The sequence below is a fragment of the Anolis sagrei genome, chromosome 5 (assembly GCF_037176765.1).
Source record: "Anolis sagrei isolate rAnoSag1 chromosome 5, rAnoSag1.mat, whole genome shotgun sequence".
Taxonomy (NCBI): domain Eukaryota; kingdom Metazoa; phylum Chordata; class Lepidosauria; order Squamata; family Dactyloidae; genus Anolis; species Anolis sagrei.
In genome coordinates this window covers 73,130,865-73,153,202 of record NC_090025.1, presented here as the reverse complement: position 1 = coordinate 73,153,202, position 22,338 = coordinate 73,130,865, and the positions used below count along the sequence as shown (strand labels likewise).

At 39.3% G+C, this 22,338-nt stretch overlaps 1 protein-coding gene across 1 annotated transcript in view; it reads right to left on the bottom strand.

Moving 5' to 3' along the window:
• Positions 1-713: 713 nt before the first annotated feature.
• The window catches only part of PPAT (phosphoribosyl pyrophosphate amidotransferase), a 69,983-nt gene continuing 48,358 nt past the window's right edge, over positions 714-22,338 (bottom strand). The window contains exons 2-11 of the mRNA XM_060778548.2: positions 16,325-16,391; positions 13,637-13,843; positions 12,387-12,499; positions 11,747-11,892; positions 10,809-10,881; positions 10,155-10,306; positions 9,078-9,205; positions 8,257-8,478; positions 6,562-6,682; positions 714-4,697 (exon numbers count right to left, since the gene is read on the bottom strand). Of these exons, the coding sequence (XP_060634531.2) occupies positions 4,522-4,697; positions 6,562-6,682; positions 8,257-8,478; positions 9,078-9,205; positions 10,155-10,306; positions 10,809-10,881; positions 11,747-11,892; positions 12,387-12,499; positions 13,637-13,843; positions 16,325-16,391 (1,405 nt within the window). The 3' untranslated portion in view covers positions 714-4,521. The remainder of the gene's footprint in view (positions 4,698-6,561; positions 6,683-8,256; positions 8,479-9,077; positions 9,206-10,154; positions 10,307-10,808; positions 10,882-11,746; positions 11,893-12,386; positions 12,500-13,636; positions 13,844-16,324; positions 16,392-22,338) is intronic.

Below are 22,338 nucleotides of genomic sequence, written 5' to 3'. Positions count from 1 at the left end.
GGTCTTCCTGTTTGGCTCCCTTCAACCTTACCAAGATTGAAACCGTGTAATTTTTATAATTATTTAAGTCCCACCAGGAGAAGGCCATCTTTAAGATTACATAATAGAGCATTGGCCAATGCATGTTGAAAACATAATGATAAACTACTTGGTGACAGATGGGTGGGAGCCATTTCTGCAACATGTTGTGACAGAGGTCCCAAGCATTTTCTGTTTGTTGATTGTCTTGGAAAACAATAGTAAGGCTGAGTATGAAGGCAAAGGTCATTCACTTGTTATTTCCTATCTGCGTCCAGTCCTAGACCTGGACCTTCATCAAATGTTTCCTCTGTATTATTCTGCCCATAAGTCTTCATCTGAATTGCAGAGTTGCAACTGTGAAGGGATGAGTCTCCAAATTCAGCTTGCAAATTCACTACAAAAACTGTTTTGTTTAGGTGTGAGATCAGCTGTTGCTGTGAAATGAAGTTGTCTGTTTCCTGATCTATTTCCTCACCTATCCAGAGAAAAAGGACAGCTATGTGTTGCCTCTCTGGATAATCTTGTTTCACATAGCAAGGTGTTCTGTATATTATCTCCTCTGAAAAATCCCACGTGCCCATGCAAGAATCATCAAGGTCTGGAGATGCTAGGACCACAGATTTATTTTGGACAAACGCCTTTAATCAAACCCAAGAACATTCATAGTAGACACAAGAAGCAGAAACACAGAATCTGGATAGACAACTTTATGTTGTTGACATGGAATTTGGTCATGGCTCATCAAAGCAATACATACTTTTCTTCCAAATACATAATTCCATCTAAGCAAACATTTATATTATTCATGAGAATGGGGTTGAAGTTGGTTTTTAAGGTATAAGCGCTATATAAGTATAGAAACAGAGCACTGGGTGTAAATTGAAAAGATCCAAGGAACTTGTTGAAACAGTTTACCTTGTCCTAGGGAAGAGTTTTCAGCCTTGCATATCTTACAAAAAATACATTTTAAAAATCTTAATTTTGCAAATGAATTCTCAATGCTATAGAGGCAAGGGAAAAGAATAAAAAAATAAACATACTGGTATTTGGGCTGTACTCGGTGATTTCAGCCATGAAAGCTTTTGACAATACTGGTATTTTTTCTAAAATGTCAAATTATTTAAGAAGAGTAATGATTTTAGCATATTTGGAATTTAGCAATAGTGTATCAAGCTTTTTAATTCAATTTTTTTAAAAAATTCTAATCCAGACCAGGTTCCATGATATAGAAGAGAATGTTAATAACAATGCATACATTTTGTATATACAGCTTACTATTTGAAGACATAATTCACCAAATCTACCTTTTCCGACATATTAGTAGCAACTCCAAGCTTCGCAATACTAAAAAAACATTGTTGAGCTGTTGCTCATTACCTCAGTTTTGTATGGACCACAGGAAATAGTATCAGTTTCTATGAAATGTGTTGGATTTTGTTGACCTTACATGTACCCACATGGTAAGCAGTGCATATTTTATATGTATATTTATAGAACTGCAATTTAATAATTGTGTTTATAGATTTTTTGCAATGTTTGTGTGATTTTACTGTGCTGTGACCCGTCTTGAGAGGAGGCAGGTAAGAAATAAAATTATTATTATATTGGCTTCGAGCATGTTGTAATTTCTGATGCAGGGAGTCTTTTATATATTTTTCTATATGCATTTCAAGGAGACACATTCCCACCACAGGATATTTATGTACAGCTTTTCTTTCTTTTTTTTTTTTTTGGTCATGTCAGGAGAGACTTGAGAAACTGCAAGTCATTTCTGGTGTGAGAATCAGCCGTCTGCTAGGACATTGCCCAGGGGACGCCCGGATGTTTTGATGTGTTACCATCCTTGTGGGAGGCTTCTCTCATGTCCCCGCATGAGGAGCTGGAGCTGATAGAGGGAGCTCACCTGCACTCTCCCCAGATTCGAACCTCTGACCTCGGTCTTCAGTCCTGCCAGCACAGGGGTTTAACCCACTGCGCCACCAGGGGCTAAAAAAAAAAAAAAAAAAGCCCAAGTTTATGCATTCTGGAAAAGGTGAGGGTTTTTTAATCCTCTAATTCAGAAGTGGGTCATTCATTGTCAAGTGGTCTAAAGAATTTTTAAAAGTTCCCACCATCTTCTCTAATTGTGTTCAAATTTTAGCTGTAGCACCAGTCAGGTGTTATCTGACCAGTACTCAGTCAATGTGTACATGACATTTAACAAAATGCCATTCTTGAGGTCTAATACAATTGAAACTAAATGGATTGTTGTAGGTTTTTCGGGCTATATGGCCATGTTCTAGAAGCATTCTCTCCTGATGTTTCGCCTGCATCTGTGGCAAGCATCCTCAGAGGTTGCGAGGTCTGCTGATTCCAATGAAATTAATTTCAACATTATGGATGCAAAATCCAATCAAACAATCAAACAAGACTCAAGTGTGCATCAAAATGTGTTGCAACTCATTGTGACTAATTCGGACCAATATTCAGATTGCAACAATTAAGGACCTGAAATTTTGACCAAACATTATGTTTGTGTTGGACATAATACTGCCAAATTTGCAACTACCCAGCATCTATAACCACCATGCAGGATCTCTTCAAATTTGTCACTGCCAGCGCAAATGGTAAAATCTATCGAAGTTCAAAGCCAATTATTTAAAAAGAGTCTCTCTGATATTGCTTTACAAGACTGATATGTTTTTGTTTTATAATGAGACCATTAAGTATCAATTTACTCAGCACAAAGTATGTTGTATTTTGTGCATTTATGCATCCTCATGGCCCTGGTAGTTCATTTTATTACCCGCTAAAACACAATAGTTGCTGGATTTCAGAACAACTTATCACTGCTATTATTCCAGCTCCATCCATAATATCATCTGGTCGGCAATATAGTTTCCCTGAAATCTTTCTACTGCAGATCAATGATGCTTTCAGAATGATGAAGTAACTGAAGAAGACAGGGTTGGGAACCTGAAATAAAGATACACACTTGTGGCTGTTATTGCATGGCTATCGGGAGTGGCCCCTTTGGCGATGGGGATGCACAACGTATTATATTAAAAACTGCGGAAAAAGTGGTGTGTCTCTGTGTGTAGGGGGCCATGCAAAAAGTGATCTGTCCTTCCTGGAGTTTTCCAGGGGAGACAATCCTGTTTTGCAGGAAGGCAGAAAGAAAGGATCACATGGGGAGCCTGGAAAGAAGCAAAACAAGCAAACAAAAGGATTGGGGACCTTACATGATTTTGCCCACCCGCAGAAAGAAACTGCAGACAGAAAAAATTTAGCCGTGTCCATACATTCAGGCGGCCAAACATACACAACGTTCATACTGTTGGGGTGGTCAGAACAGAATTGAATGTATAGATGGAAGGCCTATTTCAGTGAGCACATTGAGGGTAGATACACATTTTCCTCCAATATATTTATGTAGTTCTAGAATGTTTCACTTCTGAGTACTCAGCTGGAAAAACGTATGTATAGAAAACATATACAAAGACAAAGAAGTAGCAGCAATAATTTCTGCATCGGGTTAAAATTGCTGGCAATTCTAATTCAAACCACAGATAGCCAGATTAGCATTCTTGTAAAGAGGACACAAACAGAACATTAACAAAAGCCACAAAAACACCAAGCACGGCAGTAATATATATTACATTAAAATACTACATTTGTTAACATTCTCTATTACAAGTCTGTGCGTTATTTTTTTCAATGTCATTTCTGCAAACTCACTTGCAAATATTCACACTACAGCTAAGTATGTATTCAAGGTGAAAGAACATAATGGAGAAAATTAGCTTTTAATCTCTAAATCACAGCACTCCAAAGTCGGTTATCAACCTGCCTAATTTTCCCTGTCACATCTCCCTAGCATACAACGAAAGCACTTAAACGCAGTGTATTTCCAGACGTTTAAATCGTGCAGGCTCAAGGTATTAAGCGAGTTTTGGTTTAGTATTTCCCTGAGTCTTGAAGCCTCAGAAATGCTTTGTACAAAAATAACATTTGATCTCTTTGGAATCAAGTTATAACAGATAGCTTTAGTTATATAAGCAAAAAATACAGACATTTACTTCATTTTTTTTTTCAAAACAAAGAAGGCAAACAGCTGAATAAAAAATTATGTGAAAACAGTTAAATGCAAGAATTGGCTCTTTTACATGACGTTTTTACTCTGGATGATCACGGTTTAAAATTTGAGAAGGCTTAATGGCTCACAGCCTCTCTCATAATGTTATTTGTGAGAAACTACTATTCTGAACGAAAGCCTGAGGAGAACTCCAATTGTCTTGGCAAGATTAGCCAGCTAAGGAATTAAGAAACTCAATTCTCCAGCCCCAAAGTTACAGAGCTAATGTTTCATATTGCATTGTTTATTTTTTTATCCTTAGTTCTTCACCATCCTTAGAAAACTCTTTGACTAAAACATGAGTGGTTTCATAACTTGTTTGCTAGTGAGTGATACATTTAATCAGTCCCAAATGTTGAATTGACTGGCAATTGTGTTCAGGAAATTCACCACTCCAGCTCGACGGGATATTTTCCAACAAGGCAGGCTATGCAATGGCCAATTTTCCCAGCCCGGTACTTGTTTGTCTTCAAGCTGTTTTCATTGTCTTGTCTTGCTTTGATACTCTCTTGTACAGAAGAAACCAATCCTTCTACTGAGAGATAGACCACGCTGTCAGCTCCTGGAATGAGGAAATGAAGGGGTAAGAAAAGGAGAGAGGAAAACAATTATGCCGTAAAGTGAAATACAGGAGTCAACAGTTCAGTTAAGAGCCAGTGTGGTAGGTTGGATGTTAAACTAGGACTCTGGAGACCAGGATTCAAATCCCTGCTCAACCCTGCGATGTATGAGTCTTGTTTTTAAATGCTTGCGCCCATTGCCCAATTGTTTGGCTGGCATAATGAGTTGGGATCTGGTAGATAAATTGGGTTGCTGTGAGTTTTCTGCATTGTATGGCCATGTTCCATAAGCATTCTCTTCTGACGTTTCATCTACATCTATGGCAGGCATCCTCAGAGGTTGTGAGGTCTGTTGGAAAACTAGGCAAGTGGGGTTTATATATCTGTGTAATGTCCAGGCTGGGAGAAAGAACTCTTGTCTGCTTGAGGCAAGTGTAAATATTGCAATTGGCCACCCTGATTGGCATTTAATGACCTTATAGCTTCAAAGCCTGGGTGATTGCTGCCTAGGGGTCCTTTGTTAGGAGGTGTTAGCTGAATAAATATGAATACATATTGTTTATCTGTCTTAAAGTCTGGCTAAAATATTTTCATATAAATTATAATAAATAAATCCTATAAATGCCTGTTCCAAAGATACATCTTACTGAAGTGGCACTTGCTGTCATTCCAAATAGATGAGGTTAGGATTGCAGTCTTAATACTTATTGTTGCAAATGCAACTGCAAGCAAGACATTAGGAAAAAATACAGTAATATTTAATTTTGACTGCCAACATTTTAAGGCCTTTTTGTAATGTTGTGTTTCTGCTTTCACTGACACAGTTTGCCACTCTAACTGTTTTGCGTTTATGCAGCTCTTACGGTTGCTTTTGCATTTGTTCCTTGTTCTGACCATACTCTTCTCCATCTCCCACCCAACTTGCATAACCATCTGTGTACATATGTCAGCCAATTCAGACTTTGACCTCGAGGAACTGAGCTGGAAATTTGTTCAGGAAAGCTTATGTCATTGCAGATCTGTTAGTCTTTAAGGTGCCATCTTTGCTATTTCTGAAACAAGATTAAAATATCTTTCCTTCTGGATCTCTGTGTCTGAATCTGTCTGTCTCTCCTCCCTATGTATATGCCTTCAAGTAACATATTGACTTATGGCGACTGAATTTCATAAGGTTTTCTTAGACAAGACCTTCTTCAGAAATCTAGTCTGAAATATTTAGTATTTGTTGGAAGACTCACACCCAAGTACTAACCAGGGTTGACCCTGTTTAACATCAAACACAGGATCCCATGCTTTAGGGTATTTAGGTCCTCTCTCTATATACAATTAATCAAAAGATATTTTGCATATATTTTTGCTGTGATATCAATCAGGCTTAAAGACTGATACTTTTTACAATTAAATATACAATTACACACACATATGCCCGGATATTTTGCTGTTGATATAAATGTGTAAGTTCTCTTTATTAATGAAGTTGATATACACACAGACATACATATATAAAGGTAAAGTTTTCCCCTTGACATTGTCTAGTTATGTCAAAACTCTGGGGGGGGGGGGGGTGCTCATCTCCATTTCTAAGCTGAAGAGCCGGCATTGTCCATAGATGCTTCCTAGGTCATGTGGCCAGCATGACCTAGGCACCTACTGATCTACTCACATTTGCATATTTTCGAACTGCTAGGTTAGAAGCTGGGGCAAACAACGGGAGCTCACCCTATCCCGTGGATTTGAACCACCGGCTTTCTGGTCAGCAAGTTCTGCAGCTTAGCAGTTTAACCCGCTGCATAACCATGGCCCCTGACATACACATACATATCCATATACACCTTTATTGATGGGTGGTATATTAAAACACTTTACCGATGTAATTGGCCAGGTCATGGAATTCAGGCTTGTTGGCAATAAGTTCTTCTTTTGTTGGAATATTGATTCCCATGTAACAAGGAAATCTAATTGGAGGTGAAGCTACACGAATGTGTACCTGAGAGAGAGAGAAAATATATCATTGACATTGTTTTACAGACAACAACAGCAACATTCAAAGTTAGTTCAAGAAAAAGAGAGACTTGATTGGTTGATAGTACAACAGTCAGATCAATTTGGTTTTATATTGAAAAATAGATATTGTAGTATGAAGAGATAAGGTATAAAAGGTATCACCCTGGTCCTTTTATTGCTTCTGCTACAGTAACTAAACAGCAGTCATAGTCACAAATAAAAAAGTTCATCTTCTCCTTCGGCAAGGTCTTGCTCACTATAAACTGAATTTAAAATCTATACACATAATAAAAGTGAAAATATGTATGTGGGTATGTGTAGCTAGACAAGCCCCTGCCTCCACAAACAGCTATAGCTCCCACTTCTCAGGAGACACCAATGGCCCTCCTTCCAATGACATTGCAGCTTATAGTGAGTGCCATGAACATGTCCAAGGGCCCTGCCAATGTCCTGCCAACACCATATTGTCCTCCACCCAACTGAAGACTTTCATACAGGGACAATTTCATCCTAGATTTTATGTTTTTCCTCCACCACAGACATCCCAGTGTTTCTGACTCTCTCCATTGGGGAGAATTCACCATGATTTATAAGAGTTGTAGGTCCTGGGATGTATAGTTCACCTGCAATCTAAGAGCACTTTGAACTCTCAGCGATGGACCTGAGACTAACCTGGCACACAGAACCTCAATGACCAACAAAAAAAAAAAATACTGGAGGTCTTTGGAGGAATTTATAGGAGTTACTGTACACCTATATCCAGAACACACTATGAACCCAAACAATGATAGATCTGGACCTGATATGCATACCCAATATGTCCAAATTTGAATACTGGTGAATTTTGTTGGGGATTGGCCTGGACATTTTGGAGTTGTAGGTACTGGGATTTATATTTCACCTGCAATCAATGAGCACTCTGAACTCCACAAAATATGAAACTGGATCAAACTTGACACAAAGCACCCCATTACCGCAAAAATTACTGGTGGTCTTTGGGGAAAATTCACCTTGATTTGAGGGAGTTGTAGTTCATCTACATCCAGATAGCACTGTGAACCCAAACATCAATAGATCTGGACCAAACTTGGCACACATACATGATATGCCGAAATGTGTTTACAGGAGAGGTTTGGGGGCAACTGACCTTCCTTTCTGGGAGTTGTAGTTCACCCACAACCAGAGAAACTGTGATCTCCACCGATGAGGAACCTGGACCAAACTTGGCACACAAAACACCCATGACTAACTCAACCTACTGTAGGGGTTTGAGGGGACTGACTCACCATAGTGGGGTTGTAGTTTACCCTACAGCCAGAGAGACCCACCAATGATGCATCTAGAGCAAACTTGCCCAACATAACAAATTTTAAGTACTGATGGAGTTTTCTGGGGTTAACCTGGCATGATGTAAGTTGTAGTTCACCCACAAACTTATGCATTTTGTACAATTTAAATTTTGATTTTTTTCAAATAACCCAAGCAACACCAGGTACCTAAACTAGTAAACCAATAAAGTCAGGTCTTGCAAAAGAATGGGTGGAAACATTCACTTACTTCTTTAGCTCCAGATTCTCTCAATAGTTTAATTATGGGCGAAATTGTGTTGCCTCGCACAATGGAATCATCAATGAGAACAACACGCTTTCCTTTGAAGTTATCTGACAAAACCCCAAACTTTTTGGCTACGCCGAGTTGTCTTAACCTCATATTTGGCTGAATGAAAGTTCTTCCCACGTATCTGTTTTTGCACAACACTTCAATATATGGTAATCCGCACTGTAAAGAGGAGAAAAAGAGGACACGGCACAATAGTTTGTGAAATGGCAAAAATCAATTCTCTATCAAGCTTTGGTGCGTTTGGATGAGCATCGCTTCGCTCTTCACTAAACAAGCATGCAAGTGAAGGAGAGAGCAAGCAAAGCTATAACTCTTAAGAGCCTAGTCCTATCCTTTGCTGGCTTGGAATCAAGCCACATTGACTTTGGCAGACTCTATTTCTGAGTATGATTAATAAATCAGTGTCTTATTTTGAACTCTGAAACACAAAAGACAGGAATGGAAAAATTCTGGATAACAGAGGATCCTATTACAACTCCAAGTTTCTTCTCCCCTTATCTCTGATCACTAAAGCCTTGTTGGTAGTTTCTTTCTCTCACATGTTGGGACAGAAGGAAACCAGAATGTCAAATCACTGTATTTACAATAAACAACCCACAGAACAGAATTGGTTTAGCCACTCCATCTTCAGGTGGGAGCAGCTGGGAGGTTTCCTGGTTTATCATTAAGTCCAAACGAGGCCATATATGTCCTTTCTCATTACTTTATTCTGTGACAATAAGACAATTTGCTGTTAAAGGAACAGGCAACCGCAATACCTTTTGTGCATAGCCAAGTGCTGCAGGCGTTGCTGATTCTGGGACTGTGCTAACCAAATCAGCTTCCACTGGGGCTTCAATAGCAAGCTGTTGACCACATCTCCTTCTTACGGAATACACCATTTGACCTATGGAGATTATCAAAAGTATATCTTTATTCTGCCTGTACCGATTAAAAGATGCATTTTTCCATCACTGTTGAAATCCCAAAGTGTTGGAGAAATAGCCTCGGTCTATTGAGTAATTGGATTTGTCAGATTTTGTCACTTGACTGAACATTTTATCACTTCAAAATATACAAATAAAAGGACAGCTTAAAATTGGGAGCTGAAAGAGGGGTTCAAATGTTTCTCGTGATATAAATGGAAAAGGAATACCATTATCTCCACACATTTGAGGTTTTGACTTTTGTGGATTTGATTATCCACAGATTTGATCTCTGTAGGAATCTCCAGGTCCTCTTGTGCAACTCTAGGCTCAATATCCTTGAGTTATTAATGTTGGGGATTTCTAGGAAATATCTAGATCCCTTAATGTGATAATGTGGTCAACTTTCAGCAGAGGATAGCCATAGAGTCATGCTGGAAGACCTAGACATTCCTAGAGAGGTGTTCTCTTAGTTTAGTGGTTCTCAACCTGTGGGTCCCCAGTTGTTTTGGCCTACAACTCCCAGAAATTCCTAATAGTTCAGAGAGATAACCAGGTATATCAGTCTAAAAGCTGAGGCGCCTGCCCTGCATGAATATTAGTGGATATTATCACTAAGGAGAAGACTTGACTCAAGCAAGTTTTTAACTCTTCTCAGGAAAATCATACTTTACAAAAGGTTACAAACTCTAACAAGGTCATGTCTTTCCAAAAGGTTATGATTATTCCAAATAGTGTGAATGCCAATTAGTCACCAAAAAGGGTCATGCTTCCAAAAGCCTGTGGAAATTCCTGTTTTTCCCAATATCTGCTGTATATATTAGACAACTTATAACAGATGTATCCTCACAATCTATCTTCTTACAAACACTTGAATATAATTTCTGTCAGTTTGAAGCAATGCTGGGTAAAACAGATCTGGAAGCTTGCCTTCAAAAATGCTGTCCGGTCGTGCGAAGTACACATATTCAAAAATACAGAATGCAGCTGGGTCTCCTGCTGGCCTTGGCACAACATCCAGTGTCTGGACTTCGTGTCTAGATATCTTCACAATCTCTCCAGGCATGACTTCCCGGTAATACCTTTAAAAATATGGTTGCACAGGTGAAATAGCTTAATTAGTATTTTAAAGAAGATCGCTAGTCATTAAACACTGCTGCAGTTGCTATCTCCAATCATTTACATAGCCATCAGTTTGCTTAAAATTGGGAGTTTAGTCATTGATAGAATATGCCTCTTCAGATCACTACTGTCTTTAAATGAAATATTACCGTATCACAAAATGTACTAACAACATCCAGGTTCATTTTTAATTCTGGGTTGTTGCAGGTTTTTCAGGCTATATGGCCATGTTCTAGAAGCATTCTCTCCTGATGTTCTGCCTGCATCTATGGCAGGCATCCTCAGAGGTTGTGAGGTCTGACAACCTCTGAGAATGCCTGCCACAGATGCAGGCAAAACTTCAGTAGAGAATGCTTCTAGTACATGGCCATATAGCCCGAAAAACCAACAACAACCGAGTGATTCCAGCCATGAAAGCCTTCAACAACTCATTTTTAATTCTTTTTAAATGAACAAACTTACTCTGCACCAATAGATAAAAAGCTGCAGGATTCTGAAGACACGACCCATCCTTCAGTTTCAGCGTATTTTTTCCCTGGGAAGGAAAGTAGCACAGTAATAAGATTTTTTGTAAACAGATGATACACTCAAAGCAATTTGCATCAGTGTTAATCATTCACATCCAGTACAAAGTCAGGATATACTGACATTACTGGCAAAACATCCCACCTGAATGATTATAATGATCCAGCTGTGAAGCCATTCCACAATTTATGCAACAATTTTGTTTGATTTAGCTCCACTGGTGGTTCCCTTTGCAAGCAGAAGAAGTGCAAAATTCTGACTCACATTCCTAAATAGGCAATAGACTGGCCTGTGAAATCAGGGCTCTTCTGCATGTCTGCTTAGGGAAGTGAATTTGCCCTTCACAATTTTCAGGTGCTGCAGAATATGTTGTGTGTAACAACAAGGCTGGCGCAGCAAATCATATCTGCCATAGAAAGGATTAAAGCGCTCCATGATAACATCAGAGGAAAGTGGTTTATCTTTATCCAACCTTGGTGCTCTCTAAATATTTCAGACTTCAGGTTTCCATGCTAGCTGGAGCATCAATATGAGTGCACTGCATAATAAGCACATATTTACTGTAACTACAATCTAGCTTTCTCCTGCCCTGCTTGCTTTCTCTGATTATATACTTTTCCCCTTTTTTCTGCCTCCTAATGTACTTTGGGAGAAAGATGGAAAGGAATGGTAATCCATTCAACCAACCTATGTCAATAAGTGGATTATGTAATTCCTGGTTAGCATGGAAGAGTTACATAGTAATTCAAAATTCAGAGTTTAAAATTAAAAGAGCAGTAATGCTAATGAATGTAGTTTTCATTACAAGAACTTAGAGAAGTTGTACTTTGGGTCCCATATATTGGAAGAAAAGCAGAATATAAACATAGTAATACCTTTTTTATTCAGGTCTCCTACTGGAACCAGACGGCCAATGCAGAGTGGACGGTTCCCATAGGGGTCGCGTACTGCATAGATGATATCTTTATGCATCATTAAAATTGAGTAGGAAGTTGGTGTTTCATTCATCAGATTTTTGATCCTGAAACAGGAAGGAACTCGATATATTATTTTTTTTGATCAAAAAATTAATAGTAATTTTGCCCAGCATCTAGTTTGAGTGCTTTCCCTTAAGTCGGGGGTCCTCAAACTAAGGCCCAAGGGCCGGATATGGCCCTCCAAGGTCATTTACCCGGTCCTCGCTCAGGGTCAACCTAAGTCTAAAACGACTTGAAAGCACACAACGATGACGACGACAACAACAACAACAACAACCACCTTATCTCATCAGCCAAAAGCAGGCCCACACTTCCCATTGAAATACTAATAAATTTATATTTATTAAAATTGTTCATCATTTTAATTTTTGTATTGTTTTAAAGTGTTTTTGCACTACAAATAACATATGTGCAGTGTTCATAGGAATTCATTCATTTTTTTCAAATTATAATCCGGCCCTCCAACAATTTGAAGGACTGTGACCTGGCCCTCTGTGTAAAAAGTTTGAGGACCCCTGCCTTAAGTTATGTACTTTACCTTGCTACCCAATCTGGTGTATCATCTTGCTCTAACGGAGGGGTGAATGCCAGCAGCTGAGTGATTAGTTCACTGTCAGAACTGGTGGAGAGTCCCACCCCATGGCGCATTAGCTGTCAAACAAAGAAAACAAAATACATTGTGTATTAGTGTTAAAATGCAGCTATATATCAATAATACACCCACAATCCCCAAGTATGTACAATGCATCCTTGGTATCCTCCAGGGTTTGGTTCGGGGACCCCTCATGGATACAAAATCTGGAATGCCTGAGTTTCATTATATATAATAAAAGCCCCCGGTGGCGCAATGGGTTAAACCCTTGTGCCAGCAGGACTGCTGACCGAAAGGTCGATGGTTCGAATCCGGGGAGCGGGATGAGCTCCTGTCTGTCAGCTCTAGCTTCCCATGTGGGGACATGAGAGAAGCCTTCCACAGGATGGTAAAACATCCAGGCGTTCCTTGCAGATGGCCAATTTTCTCACACCAGAAACAAATTGCAGTTTTTCAAATCACTCAAATTATAAACATAATTTTGTATTGGTGTTAAATACAAAATTTACTATCTTATGATAGTAAAACAGCAAAATAAAGTTTTGCTTTTTGGATATTTGTGGAGAGTATTTTCAAGCCATGAATGGTGGAATTTTGTGGAAGCAAAATTATGAATATGGGGGGCAAACTGTACATACCAATGGGCTTGAGCAGTATTTCTCAAACTGTGCTCCGCGGAGCCCTTAGTGTGGTGTGATCTGAGTATTGACCCAGGGTTTGAATCTGCACTGAATGATGTTAGGCACATATGCAATGCGAGACAGAGATGAGAGATATGATAGAGGTACATCAGTCTTGGTCAAATATGCCTCTATCATATCTTTTCTCACTGCAGTCAACTGCACATACAGGTTGCCTACCTCTGGCCTCCAAAACATTAAACTCCACCAGAAACACTATAGGTTATGAATGATTGTCATCACTAAAATTCATTGTTTTGTTTTTTCAAGAAAAAAAATTAAGAAAAAGAGATGGGACAATACTTTTTTCCACAAGGCTTTGCATAGAATAAAACACAAGATGGCAATGTGTATTGGACTGCCATTCCCCCTTATATTCAGCAGCAGATTCTGAGAAAGCTACTCATTTTGATACATTCCTCACATTTTTAGCATTCAATAAAATACTAACTATGCCAAGGATAGGACAAATTTGCTATCTCCGTCTGTTCCCTCATGCTTTGGATGATTGCCTACCTTTCTCCTCAGTCGCCCAGCATTTGTCAGCTCTCCATTGTGAGCTACGGCAATCTTCCCATGCAGTGTTTCCACCACAAATGGTTGACAATTATCCAAGACAGAGACTCCGGAGGTTGAGTATCTTGTGTGCCCAATCCCAAGATTGGAAACATACAGCTTCTTCAGGCTATCTTCACTGAAAACATGATTAACCAGACCCATTCCCTGAAAAAAAAAGAAGAAAATGGTGATATGCTCTTAAATGCAGTTTCCAGGGCTACCTAAAATAGTCCAGGACACTAAAATTGGTGCTCCTACACACCCAGACAAGATACATTCCCCTTAACTTTCTTTTTTATGGACTTTTTTTTTATTTTGTTCAACCTGATTTTTTTTCTATGTCATTTTTCCTAGATACAACTTTCATTGTACAATAAATGAATTTAACCAACTATTGGGAAGTTTACAAAGTTTTCCTCTTTTGGGTAGCTCTTTTCTTGCATGGAAAAATCAGTTGTGATTATTTTGTTGCTGAGAAAACACAATGCCTCCCATGTAGACAGATGCTCAGCATCATACACCTTGAAAATGCCATACACATCTATTCCATAGAAACAGCTTTACATAAAGTATGTAAATCCTGTCAGTAATTTTTAAATAATTCTCAGCAAAATGGGTTCCTGATGGGAACATGCCAGTAGAGTTATCAAATGTTCTGTCACATCTATATATCCTACAAAAGTAAACAAAACATTTGTGCCACAGGTTTAGGTAAAATCATGTCACTTACCTACTACCACCACTTCTTCGTAAGCACAAAAGAAGGTAGAGCAAACATGAAGTTCATTTCATAATATGCCTTTTCTTTTTCTGTCCCATATATTCTGGTCAGTCATATTTTCATATCATACAAAAACAACAGAATGGCCCACTAATAATACAATTTCATACTTGAAGAAAGGGAAGCGATAACATGAGAAAAACCATTCTTACGTTGTTTGATGTAGTTTTCAAAGGAGAATATTCAGAGAGAATACCTCCTGGGTAGTGTCACTGAGTAAAGGTAAAGGTTCCCCCTTGACATTAAGTCTAGTTGTGTCCAACTCTGGGTGGTGATACTCATCTCCATTTCTAAGCTGAAGAGCCGGCGTTGTCCATAGACACCTCTAAGATCATATGGCTGGCATGACTTCATGGAGTGCTGTTACTTTCCGTCAAGGCGGTACCTATTGATCTACTCCAGTGGTTCTCAACCTGGGGTCCCCAGATGTTTTTGGCCTTCAATTCCCAGAAACCCTAACAGCGGGTAAACTGGCTGGGATTTCTGGGAGTTGTAGGCCAAAAACATCTGGGGACCCCAGGCTGAGAACCACTGATCTACTCACACTTGCACGTTTTAGAACTGCTAGGTTGGCAGAAGCTGGGGCTGACAGTGGGAGCTCGCCCTGCCCCATGGATTCCAACCTTCCGGTCAGCAATTTCAGCAGCGTAGCAGTCTAACCCGTTGCGTCACCATAACCCCTATGCCTTATTAAGAGCTAGAAGCATATCATGATAAATAAAATTGTATATACCACTAAATGTCTGTGAAATTATGATATATTTATTTATTGGTCTTTTAAAAAAGAGTTCTGATATAGAAGTTAAAATACTAAAAGGCAAAAACTATGGCATTAAGAATTCCAGAACAAAGTATCACCTCTGTGTATAGGAGAGAAGTATTCAGATTTTTCCCACAGAGACCTACTTAAATGGGTACTCTGTGAAATTACATTATCTCAGATTTAAATCAGGAGGAAGTATTTTCCTTATTGGAAGAAATGGATTTTCTTAACTGGCTCCCTTCTTTTAAAAGTTGAACATGCCACCATTCTTGCACCCATTTGGCTTATACTCTGCTCCTTTTTCCTAGGATATTTCAAATTCACCTACAAGGCAACTAGTATTTTGTCCCTGTACATTGGTAAAGTACTGTACAGATGTTGTAGTTAGAAAGTAACCTTTGGAGGAAGGAGGACATGTAGCAAATCAGTCAGCCAAATATGCATAAAGGAGATACAATGCACATAACTGCACTACTGATGGTGACCCTGGGTAGCTTGGGGGAGATGAAACTCCAGAAAAACTCCAAAAATGAAGCCTCCCTCTATGCTTTTCTTGTATGGGTAAAGAAAGCAGGATCTATTATAACATAATGGCTAGCCATGGGGAAATCATTCTTGCCGCATGTTTGTGTCATACTAGGTTTTCTGATGTATCAGGTGAACAGTAATAAACAAACAGGTGACTTCAACTATGGGTACTATGAGTCTGATCTACAGAAGTTTGTCATAACAGAGAAATGTGAATTGAAATAGTTGCCAATTTTACTTCATCCACTGCATCTTCTCTGTTCTCCAAAACAGCAAGCTTGGTGTATTTTATTTTGCCATGCATTTAGAAGAAATAATGAAGATACAATTCTGCTCAAAAGAAGTATTTGTGGCAATATAAATGTTTCAGAATGATTTTGTTTTTCTAATTCTTGGTGCAGGAAGATTATCAAACTCAAAGTAAAGCTTCCTGATATTACTTGTAACAGACTAGTTTGGCATTATGACTTGGACTGGGGAAACTCAAAATTGTGCTTTACTCTCTAGTTTCCATCAGGTTTATTCCAGTAGGTATAGATGCGAAGTTACATAACTAAGAAGCTTTCCATGTTACCTTGTGCATTTTGAACGAATGCGCTGACTCTCCATCGCTTGTCACAATTCCAGCACTCTCTTGGCCCCTTTGAGAAAAGGAAAAAGCAGCTTAATGCAACAAAACCACATCTTGCATACAAATGATAACATTATTCTTAGGGCATGAACTTGTATGTAGGCAAAACAGACCCATCCGTGCACATTTCAATGTGTTTCAGGGCATCCTAAGGATTTGCAGATTTTCCTTTCTTTCTTGAAAAACCCAAGAAGGTAACCTTGTACTGTACTAGTTCAGTGTAATACGGAGTGACAGAATGAGAGAAACTGTAAGTGGAATTAAGCCACTGGTCAAATAACGCAGTCATCTAGATTAGAATATTGAATAGGAGGTTGCTGCAGATACCACTTGTAGTTACACATCAGGGGCATAACACAAGGGTGACAGGTTTTGTGGCTCCTATGCTGTCCTGCTCCCTTTGAATAATTCTCCTCTTGGCATCTGGTACTGCTGCTTCTGTAGTACTAATGGTAACATGAAACAACATGGCCCATCAGAGGGAGAGAGAAGTGCTAACCTTCCCTTTCACAGTGAAATCATCTTGCTCAGAATCCACAGATTTGGGGAGGTTTAAAGCCTTTCCACTTTTGGGTGTGCTCATCTGAATGCCATACACCCCTTGCTTTTTGGACTAAAAAGATTATTTACTCCCGCTATACAAGATCACAAAGGGTTCATCATCCCAGTGATATTACTATTTATTTATTTATTTAGAAGTTTTCTATACCGGCCTTCTCACCTCAACCGACTCAGGTCGGTTTACAGCATATATGAAAGTACAATAATATATAAGTACAACAAAGTGCAACGTTATTACATATTAAAATAGTACAATAAAGTACAATAAAGGATTGGTGTCATCGAATGCAGCAACTCAGGGCCCTTACACACAGTCATGGAATATGTCCAGAGGAAGGCAACTAAATGATCAAGGGTCTGGAGAACAAGCACTATGAGGAGTGGCTTACAGAGCTGGGCATGTTTAGCCTGAAGAAGAGAAGGCTGAGAGGAGACATAATAGCCATGTATAAATATGTGAGAGGAAGTCATAGGGAGGAGGGAGCAAACTTGTTTTCTGCTGCCCTGGAGACTAGGACACGAAACAATGGCTTCAAACTACAAGAAAGGAGATTCCATCTGAACATTAGGAAGAACTTTCCGACTGTGAGAGCCATTCAGCAGTGGAACTCTCTGCCCCGGAGTGTGGTGGAGGCTCCTTCTTTGGAAGCTTTTAAACAGAGGCTGGATGGCCATCTGTCGGGGGGTGCTTTGAATGCAGTTTTCCTCCTTCTTGGCAGGGGATTGGACGGGATGGCCCATGAGGTCTCTTCCAACTCTATGATTCTATGATTCATATAACCCAGAATATCAAGGCAGAATAACTGAAATATCTGCTTTGAACTGGAATATCGGAGTCCACACTGCCATATATCCCAGTTCAAAGCAGTGCAATAATATAATATAATTGGAATATGTGCAATGACTATAGAATGACCTCAGACCACAATTTTTGGATGGCGTGATTTTAATATTGAATGTAATTTTTAAAAGGTATTAATTTTGATTCAATGGATTTTAAACTTAATGTTATATGTGTTTAAGGCATTGAAAAATTGCCATATGTAAGCTGCCTTGCCCCCCCCCCTCTCTTGGGGTGGAGAAAGGCAGGGTATAAGTAGGGTAAATAAATACATAAATAAAGTGGGATTTTATTCAATGTGGAAGGGGCCTCAGAGTGTCACTCTCATGGACCTCCTCCCTCACAATACCATGCCACGATATTTTATTAGCTAAAATACCAGAACAATTGACAAAATAAATGAAACCAACTGTGTGTGCTTCTAGCAAAAGTTGATGAAACAACAGGATTCAAAGCATCATTGTAATTGGGGAATAATTAAAGATCTGACCAGAACATATGAAAGTTGAAAAAGTAAATTAGTATAATGTTTTAGCCTTGTAAGTATAGTTTACAGACATATGTTTTGGTCTCACTATCTCTGATGGTGTCACCCCCTGCGGGTCACACTTCTTGAATCTTAGTGACACCAATGCCCCAGCCTAGGCAATCTTGCCCTGAGCAGCTCAGTCAGGGATTTTTACTGTGAAAAAGGTCTAGGAAATATTATATTATATATATTTCTCTTTTCCCTCCTGAAATTTCTTCCTCAGTCCTAGTCAGACATAGGCTCCTTCCACATAGCCCTATAACCCAGAATATCAAGGCAGAAAATCCCACAATATATGCTTTGAACTGGGTTATCTGGGTCCACACTGCCATATATTCCAGTTCAAAGCAGATAATGTGGGATTGTATTCAGCTGTGTGGAACAGGCCTTAAGTGTACCTACAAGACTAGGGATCAAGGTAGTAAAGTTACTCTACTGCCTTGCTGGAGTCTTCATCTGATCTTACACATTTGCTTCTGTACTAAGGGAAAGAAAAAGAATTGATGTAACAGAAAATACTACACATTAAAAGAAACATTCTGACCCTGAGGCACACTGGTTTTCAAACACTATTTTCCTTTACCAGCCAGGGATCTCTTCAAATAAAAACTCAATGGCCCTTAAGCTCACAGTGGTACCATCGCTACAGGGGGGAAAGAGAAGATAATTGAGGCTACCACCTTTCAAATCTCCCATACTGAGAGATGAAACCTGCTCTATGGTTAGTTTAATCTCCCAAGAACTCAGAGGTACTGTTTCTGCTCTTGCCCCAAATCCATCAGTACCCTCAATGAGAGAAGCAAAAGTGATGAATAAGGAATATATCAGGGGTCCTCAAGCTAAGGCCCGGGGGCCAAATACTGCCCTCCAAAGTCATTTACCCAGCCCTCACTCAGGGTCAACTTAAGTCTGAAATGACTTGAAAGCACACAATGACAATAACAACAACAACAACAACAACAACAACCCTATCTCAAAGCAGCCCCACACTTCCCATTGAAATACTAATAATTTTATATTTGTTAAATTTGTTCTTCATTTTAATTATTGTATTGTTTTAAAGTGTTTTTTGCACTACAAATAAGATATGTGCAGTGTGCATAGGAATTCATTCACGTTTTTTGCAAATTATAATCCGGCCCTCCAACAGTTTGAGGGATTGTGACCTGGCCCTCTGTTTAAAAAGTTTGAGGACCCCTGGAATATATAACTGAATGGTAGTTCACAGCATCTCCTTGGGTACAATAGTATTAGGAACTCATGTCTACACTGATTATATTATCTCTAAAAGATGAAACTTAATAGATTCAGCAGTACCTCTTCCAAGGACACTGTAATCATTCCAAAGGCAGCTTTGTATTTATTTCTCTGTTGAATTCACTTTATTACATGCTATCACAGCAGCACCATCTCCTCTCCACATCCTCATAGTTCAATGTCTCTTTCCTGCAGGTTTCCTTGAAGCCGATACTGGACTCCCCACTGAGTGCCATAAATGATAAGGCTGCTACTGCATCTTGAAGGGCTCTCATATCTGTGCAGTTAGTGCTAAAAGCCCAGTTGTGTCCATTGTTAGGTTTCACTGAACTCTTTGCGGTGCCTGACAACACACATTCCCAGTTCTGCTGGTATGCGTATAAAACCTTCCTGTATAGTTGAAAGTGGAGAAAATTTTGCCTCATTGAGCAGAACCCAAATCTCGTTCCACAAGCCATTGTGGTGGAGGAAGGCTTTTGAAGACATTAATTGATGTCTTATAGGAGCCCCTAGGGGCACAATGGGTTAAAACAGTGGTTCTCAACCTGTGGATCCCCAGGTGTTTTGGCCTACAACTCCCAGAAATCCCAGCCAGTTTACCAGGTGTTAGGATTTCTGGGAGTTGAAGGCCAAAAACATCTGGGGACCCCAGGTTGAGAACCACTGGGTTAAAACCTTGTGCTGGCAAGTACTGAAGACCAACAGGTCATGGGGAGAGCGCGGATGAGCTCCCTCTGTCAGCTCCAGCTCCCCATGTGGGAACATAAGAGAAGCCTCCCACAAGGATGGTAAAACAACAAAACATCCGGACGTCCCCTGGGCAACTTCCTTGCAGACAACCAATTCTCTCACACTAAAAGCAACCTGCAGTTTCTCAAGTCAATCCTGACACAGAAAAAAAAGATGTCTCTTAGTACAACATGAAGCAGTCTGCGGCCTGCTACATAGCATGTCCAGCCCTCAGTCCAATCTACTGGTGAGATCCTGACACAGTGGCAGATGTATGTATTCTCTATGTGGAATTCATCTTAGGATCATCTAAGATGCTAAACAAAATAAATACATAAATAGCAAAAAAAGCTCTCTACCTCTGAGGATGCTTGCCATAGATGCAGGTGAAACGTCAGGAGAGAATGCCTCTAGAACATGGCCATATAGCCCGAAAAAACCCGAAAAAACCTACAACAACCCAGCAAAAAAGCTGATGGAACAGTATACAGTTTGGGGGGGGGGGGGGATGTAATGGAAACTCTTAAATCTGCAATAGTGTAAAGTTTTAATGTGGTTCTGTTTCAAAATAAAACCTTGTGCCATTTGTTTGGGGATCAAGAAGTTCAAACAGTACAGACCTTCCCTAAAGGGTTACTGCTGTTTTGTAATATTCAGAGATTCTGTTTCAGGATCACAAGATATAAAGGAAGCCTGTACTACATTTGAGACTGAGAAAAATATAATTCCATGGAGTCACAGTCCACTTTCTTAGATGCACTAAGGAAAGGGACGGGGAAGAGGAGTGTGAATAGTTATAGAAATGCAGAATGCATGAGTAGGTTGATGAGTGTGACAAGTTTAGTTAAGGAGTCATAAAAAGTATTTATCGGGAGAAGAGCAAGTTTTGCATACAAGCCAAGATAAACGTGTAAGCGTATCAACAGTGCATTGTGTTATTGGTTTTGTATATTTAACAACATCGTTAACCTCTTATCGTTAGGAACTGTGTGTCTTTACCAATGCGCAGATTGAGGATAGGCAGAAGTGTATCTTAAGCTCTCTAACTGACAAGTAAAAGTTGTCGATTCCAACCAAGCCTTTAGGGAGACAGAAAGTACCCTCAAGTTCAAAACAGCTGTTGGTCCCTATTGTGTTGATGGCTCCAATTCAAACTGGAGCCTGTTATTCTCATTTCCTTTCATATGCAGACCAAGATAACAACATCCTTGGTAGCAGGAAAAGAAAACATAATCACTGGACTCTGTCATTCAGAGCATCATCCAAATAATTTCTTATCAAGAAGCAATTGGCTATTCAGTTCCTGTTACATCATATCCCAATTCTGGAATATCAACATACTTTTCTTGAGGCCAGCCAGGGAAACCTACTACATGTCTTTCATTGCATCAAAGCACCTTTCATAATGCTTAAATGTTGGAAATAGCAGCCTTCTTTAAGACTCCGTTAGTAATTTGTTTTATATATGATTCTGTTTGCTTACTGTATTGTGTATATATGCTTTGGTATGCAGCTTTCCCTTTATTCTATGTTTCTTGAAGCTGTGAGAAGGGCTGCAGGCCACATGATCAAATCTGAGACTGCTCAGAGCTCAGACTCCATTTTAGAGGGCAGACTGCACCAGACTCTCAGAATGCAAAGACTCCATTAAACTCTCAAAATTGAAAATATGCCTTTTAGACTTTGGACTGTTAAGAGCAAACTCATGTTGCTGTTGATTGCAAGAAAGATGGCCTGTGTTATCTGCACAGAGAAACCACTTCAAACATATCTGTAACTGGATTATGTACCTGTATGCTGAATACATGAAGGTTGTGAGTAAAGCAAATACGTTACTTTTAACAAAGTCTGTTTCTTGAGAGCATGATATAAAAGCAATATATTTTATGGGAGAGTAGATGCATTTTGGGGCAACTGAAAACAAAACATTTCTGAAGAACTGCTATATTTTGTTCATTGGCATAATCTCTGTTCCTAACATATCAGTTCATCGTTATTGCTAGGCTCGCAATAAAAAACTTTGCAGTAAGAATTCAACTT